The sequence below is a fragment of the Psittacula echo genome (genome assembly GCF_963264785.1).
Source record: "Psittacula echo genome assembly, chromosome: 13".
Classification (NCBI taxonomy): domain Eukaryota; kingdom Metazoa; phylum Chordata; class Aves; order Psittaciformes; family Psittacidae; genus Psittacula; species Psittacula echo.
The window spans coordinates 10,806,250-10,812,583 of record NC_137749.1 but is presented as its reverse complement, the minus strand read 5'-3'; the positions used below and the strand labels follow the sequence as shown (position 1 = coordinate 10,812,583).

The window sequence follows — 6,334 nt, the reverse complement described above, 5'->3', positions numbered from 1 at the left end:
TCTCCTCTCAACGCCGCAGCCCACCCCACACGGACACCAGCGCCCACTGCCATAGGCAGCGCGAGGGCTACTGAGGCGACAGGCGCGTAGGGGGCGCTACAGCACCCCCGGGCAAGTCAGTGCGCGAGCTCTTTCCCGCCTAGCCGTTGAGGCGCGCTCCCGCCACTTCTCGCGAGCGGTGGCCTTACTCCCGCGAGAGGTCGCTGTGCGCTTGCGCACTGCCGGGGCGGGCCGTGCCGCGCCTGAGGAGGGCCGCAGCCGTGGTAGCCGCCGCCGAGCCCGGGACAAGTCGCCAAGATGAGCGGCACGCTGGCAAAGATCGCGGAGATCGAGGCTGAGGTAACGCGCCGGCGTTATTCCCGGTCGGGGGTGGGCCAGGCACGAAGGACCGGTGTCGCTCCGGGTGTGGGGGACTCGGTGGCCGCTCCGTGAGGGGATGACAGAACCCTGCCGGCACCGGGGAATGGGGGGTGCGGCCTGGTAGAGCCTCTCCCGGTGTCGAGTCCTCGGTTCCGTGCTCTTGCAGATGGCCCGGACGCAGAAGAACAAGGCCACGGCTCACCACCTGGGGCTGCTGAAGGCCCGCTTGGCCAAGCTGCGTCGGGAGCTCATCACCCCTAAGGGAGGCGGCGGCAGCGGCCCCGGGGAAGGTGCGTTGTTCTGCGGGGAGGCCTCCGGCCGTCTCGGCGGCCTCCGCTGAAGTGGCAGCTCCTTACTGCCGGAGTGGTGGGTGTGTGATGTGTGTGTGTAACGGGGGTGGCTCTTGTCCGCAGTCATATCAGTCTATCAAGTCATATCAAGTCGTATCAGATTGTCTGCAGAATAAACTGGAGCAGCTTTCTCTCCCTCTGGTCCTTCCTGGTACAGGAGCTTAGTCGTGCTTTGTAGCCTTTTCCAGGGTTTTGGGATGGAGCCCTTGTTGAAGTGTGAATAAAAGGGCTTCTGCATTTTATCTGATAAAACCTTGAATTTGCAGAAGTCTGAGGGGGTTTTACATAACATGCATCTTGCAGTAGCTGCCTGGTTTTATATATAAAGGTGTGAATTGTCTAAGCTGCAGTGCTTAAAGTGCTGCCTACACTGAAGTCGGGTGTAGCCCACTGGGAAGCCTTGCAGCCTATACGTTCTGGACAGGTACATGCCATGGAGTGTTATACAGACAAAGTTGTGCAAGGCAATATAGATTGTGAACTATCTGTTTCACTTTGTCATCCTCCTTGGAGGGAAGCTTACTGGCTTTCAGGCAAAAGTAATTGAAAAGTAATAGCAGGACTGCTGTCTATAACCTGAGAAGTTAGAAAATGTGGATCTTTAGAAATGAACAGTTTTGTTGCTTATTTGCAGGTTTTGATGTTGCAAAGACAGGTGATGCCCGAATTGGGTTTGTGGGTTTTCCATCAGTGGGGAAATCTACTCTTCTAAGTAATCTGGCTGGTGTATACTCTGAAGTGGCAGCATATGAATTCACTACGCTAACTACTGTGCCTGGAGTCATTAGATACAAAGGAGCAAAGATACAGGTGAGATCCTTTTGTGTCTGTGGGGATAAGATGGTGTGTATATTAGATGCAGTGGTGTTGTGGCTGAATGGTCTAGCCTGACATTAGCAGGTTACAAGTGACATTTAGAAGAGCTTGAGAATACATTGGAAATGTTTTCATGAGGAAAACTAGTTTTACCTTGCTTCTCACTTTGCTCTGGGGAGTTCTCATATTCTCTATGAGATGATCTGTTCCATTGTACCAACAGGGTACGTGGAGTAATACAATATATAGGAAACAGTTTTGCCATATTCTATTCAGATTTGCAGTAGCAGGTTTAGAAGGAAGGTAAAAGTAGGCTTTATTTTCTCCATGAAGAAAAGTATTTTTCTCACAAGTTACTTTCCTCCTTCTGAACAAATAGCTACTTGATCTCCCAGGAATTATTGAAGGTGCCAAGGATGGTAAAGGCAGAGGGCGGCAAGTCATTGCAGGTGAGTATGAGAGCTGCAGGCAGCATTCTGTCTCTGATTCAGCTAGAACACTTTGTGAGAATGAAAGGTTGAATCACCATTTCTGATGTCTTTCAAAAGCTTGAATTGTATGCTGGAATTGAGCAGTCTACTGTGAAGCAGTAGTGTCATTTTCATTTTGTGCTGTTCAGTTCTGGCTTTATGCATTTGCTGAGTTCTTGCTCTGCATTGACACTGCAGTGAAAGTATATTACCAGTTTTGAAGGCAGATGTGATCCCATACTAAACAAGGCTGGTGTCTTAATTTCTTTACCTAGCTTACTGTCATCACTCTGGGGTCTGAACGTAGACAGGATGAACGATTTTTCCAGCCTCTGTGATTCTTATAACGTGTAAGGATCAGTCTATCAGTGATGCTTGGTCAGCACTACAAACGTCAGTCTCACAGTGCAGTTTAAAAACATGCTATGAACCAGCCTTCAGGGCTTTAATGTTGTCATCTAATGTATGTCACTAAGCCATATTTTGTTGTGTTGTCTCAGATTGCATGTGTTACTTTTATTGAGAGATTACTTTCTTTTTCTGATTCTCAGTTGCTCGAACCTGTAACCTCATTCTGATTGTTCTGGATGTGCTAAAACCCCTTGGTCACAAGAAAATAATTGAGAATGAACTGGAGGGATTTGGAATTCGTCTGAATAGTAAGCCTCCTAATATTGGCTTTAAAAAAAAGGATAAAGGAGGCATTAACCTCACAGCCACAGTAAGTTGAAAATTTTCTTTAACCTAAGTAATAATAATAAAACTGCTTGAAGAAAGAGGCATTTGCAGTTAACAGTGTCCCTGGGATCATTCCTGCTGCAGTCAGTTAACTTTTCCTGGAGGCTATCCATACCTATCCCAGGAGCCTGACCACCTCCTCTGCCCCAAATCAGAGGCTTGGTTGCTTTCCAACAATTACAGGTTCTGAGATCCAAACGAGAGTTTACAAAACTTGCCTTTCACTTGGTGGCTACAGCATTGTTCTGCAGAGGATTGCTTGGAGTTCTGGCCTTTCATCCTGGACTGCTCCTCGTTTCATATTTACTACCAAATCTTTAAAAGCATAGAAATCCAGAGATAGGTACCAAAAATCAGAACTCTTACCTGGGATCTAAGCACTTAACATGTAGCTGTCTGGGCACTGAACTGGTAGATGCATGGGTTTGTATTGCAACTGGTCCCAGGCTGACAGGAAACACTGCTTCTGAAATGTCTGATTGCAGGTGTCAGTGGGTGCTAATGTAAATAAAGCTGTTAGGATTTAAACCTTTTTTCCCCTCTCCTGAGGCTAACTATGATCAAATCGTGGTCAAGTTCAGGAATTTACAGTGCTCTTATTTCTAGTAATCTACCTGCAGTGATTGCTAGGTGATAGCATTATTCATTCTAATGTTGAATTGACTGTAAACTCAGTTCCTTAACACTGTGTCTACATTCAGTGTCCTCAGAGTGAGCTGGATACTGAAACAGTGAAGAGCATTTTAGCAGAGTACAAAATTCACAATGCTGATGTCACACTGCGCAGCGACGCCACTGCTGACGACCTCATTGATGTTGTTGAAGGAAACAGGTACTGTTGGGCCCCTGGCTTTGTTTCTAACCTGCAGTTTCTATTGCAAAGAGTTGTTTCTCACGTCTGCTTCCCATAAAAGCTAAGTTAGCAATGTGGTATCAGCATAGGGAGATCTTTCTGATGAAGGTAGCTGATGCTGCTAGGCTGCAGTAACAGTGGTTTCTTTCTCTTTGCAGGGTTTACATCCCATGCATTTATGTCCTAAATAAAATTGACCAAATTTCCATTGAGGAACTAGATATTATTTACAAAGTACCCCACTGTGTACCAATATCTGCTCATCATCGCTGGAACTTCGATGATCTGCTGGAGAAAATTTGGGACTACTTAAAGCTAGTACGAATGTGAGTCCCAGTTGCTGTCTTCTGTGGATTTCAGTGTAAGGCTGAGACTGAAGGATGTCTAAAGAATGGATGAATTACGATTGTTTTATAAGGGTTTCTACTAGCTTAGAGCTCCAGCTTTCAAATGATGATTTCTTCTGTCACTGAAGTATGTTCACTCTGTAAATCGGGAGTCATGCTCTTCTTGTCTGTAATGTGATGGACAGTCCCTTAAAGTCACAAGTGCTGTGTTTTGAACTTGTAGGGGAATTAAATGGGCACCTTGTGAAACCAAGGCCAAAGTACATCCTAAAAAATTCCTGAAAACATGGAATTCTAGTCAAACTTAGAGCAAAGTTGTGAGTTGCAGGGGTGGTCTCTTCAGGCTGTCATGCATTCAGCTCTCTTAACAGAACTGACTTCAGTTCTTCATCTAGCATTTCAGGTATTTTTACTGTAAATTATTCCAGGTTTACCTCATACCTCTCATGCATTTATTTGGATAAATTTATGAATGAAGCTATGAATAGTCCAGCTACATGGATCTATCTTCTTGTGACAATATAAAATCTATTGTAAAAAGGGATTTAGAATGTTTAGGTATTGGGGCTGCAGCTTTTTCAGTTTTTTTCCCAATATATGTTGAGCTTTTCCCAAAAAAACATAAATCATGAGTTGGAGTTATAATAGTGTAGGTATTTTTTCCATCAACTCTTCCCAGTTTCACCATCTTTTAAGCTCACTAGTGATAAACCTTTGCAGTTAATAGGGAGAACCTGCTGTAGACATTGGCTACCCAGATGCAATTTCAGGTTAGGAACACCGAACACTTTACAGAGTATCTATTGTAACCATTGAAACAGTGGAACTTGGCACAAGGATGACAGTGCAAGTGATCTATGAGGTTTCATGATGGGTTGAAAGAGAAGAGGAGGTTTTGGTATTGACTGACTGTTCCATCTGCATTACAGCTACACCAAACCTAAAGGGCAGCTCCCCGACTACACCTCTCCTGTGGTACTACCTTACTGCAAGACCACAGTGGAGGATTTTTGCATGAAGATCCACAAAAATCTCATCAAAGACTTTAAATAGTAAGTAGTATTGTAGAAGAATAATTGAGAATAGAAAATAATCTACCTCCTGGTCTGTTCTTTCATTGTCTTGTAAACTAAAAGGGAAGAAGGGTTATTAGATTCTGTTTAAATGCTGATGGAACTGATCTGCCTGTGGCAAGTTACTGTATTTGATGTTCCTATGCTCTTTCCTGGATAAATTTCCTCTGTGGGGAAGAAATATTTGAAGGCAGCATTCCAGGCCATTGTCCTGTATGCACAAGTACTTTTGGATGACTTCATGGTTTGTTTTGATCGCTGGTACTCTGGTTCACACAGCCCACTCATCCAGGTACTTGCAGGAGAATAAAAATAGCTCTTAAGCATTGCTTTCTGTATTAGCTTTGTGACATAAATAGCTGCTGTTCCAGTGTTGGCATGTTACACTTCTAAGCCTTTTAAACGTGATTTTTCTTCTCGTTTCAGTGCACTGGTCTGGGGTTCATCTGTTAAACACAATCCTCAGAAGGTTGGTAAAGACCATACTCTGGAAGATGAAGATGTTATTCAGATCGTGAAGAAATAAAGTCATTCTCACACAGTTTGCTGCTGGGCCTGAAATTTGTCTTTAGTTTTAAGTGGCAAAGAACAGGCCAATTCTGTGAAAACCTTTAACAAATGGGTATTGGTTTTTTAGTACTGCTTTTTTCTTTATTGCATGGTAAACTGGTATTTCTGGCCAAGTCATGCTGCAGTGTCCTGTGTTCTGACAGAACTCGCAGATGAGAAACTTGCGTTAAATGACTTTTACAAGGGCAAAAATCATACAGGGAACCGCTGATGCCTGGGATGATTTTCTGCTGCATGTACACATCTGTCCAGATTGCAGAGACCTTCACATGCCAGGAATTATTTTGGTCTAAATTAGAACAAAACATGAAGAGCAGAGGTTGGAGAACTTTATCTTATGAAACAGTACTTACTAAAGGACATAAAGCTGTCTCTCATGTTACTACACCTATTATAAAAGTACAGTGCTTGAATGGGTGATAAATCACTAAAGCTTACAATAGTGGTTGTTACTCAGCCTTGATTCTACTTTAAGCATTTATTTCCCTAACATTTTTTTCCAGTCTTAGAAGTAGATTCCTGCATTAAGTGAGTTGTGCTACTGCACATGTGCTGGGTTATCAGCATTGACTGTGAACAGTGAACCTCATTCACCCTTTCTTTAGGGCCCAGAAGGTTTAGGAGTTCCTCTAATACACTGGAATCTCATTCCTTGCACTTAACCATGGCTGTACAAAACTACATTTAAATGCAGCAAGCCCACTGTATGGCTTCAGGAAGCCAGTTACCTTCATCAGTTATTTCTCTCCCCCCACAG

At 44.0% G+C, this 6,334-nt stretch overlaps 1 protein-coding gene across 1 annotated transcript; it reads left to right on the top strand.

The window, feature by feature from the left end:
- The first annotated feature begins 227 nt into the window (after nt 1-227).
- DRG1 (developmentally regulated GTP binding protein 1) lies at nt 228-5,559 on the top strand. The gene is made up of 9 exons (XM_080628868.1): nt 228-339; nt 527-650; nt 1,345-1,520; nt 1,906-1,975; nt 2,548-2,717; nt 3,436-3,566; nt 3,746-3,913; nt 4,864-4,986; nt 5,434-5,559. Exons 1-9 carry the CDS (start codon nt 298-300, stop codon nt 5,531-5,533), a joined length of 1,104 nt encoding a protein of 367 aa, XP_080484994.1. The 5' UTR covers nt 228-297; the 3' UTR covers nt 5,534-5,559.
- The last annotated feature ends 775 nt before the right edge of the window (nt 5,560-6,334 follow it).

What these genes read in the sequence shown, in the direction of transcription:
- DRG1 (XM_080628868.1), top strand. Translation starts at nt 298, where the DNA reads ATGAGCGGCACGCTGGCAAAGATCGCGGAGATCGAGGCTGAG. An exon ending in TACTTAAAGCTAGTACGAAT is followed by an intron (nt 3,914 to 4,863) that starts GTGAGTCCCAGT and finishes TCTGCATTACAG; the next exon opens with CTACACCAAACCTAAAGGGC. An exon ending in CTCATCAAAGACTTTAAATA is followed by an intron (nt 4,987 to 5,433) that starts GTAAGTAGTATT and finishes TTCTCGTTTCAG; the next exon opens with TGCACTGGTCTGGGGTTCAT.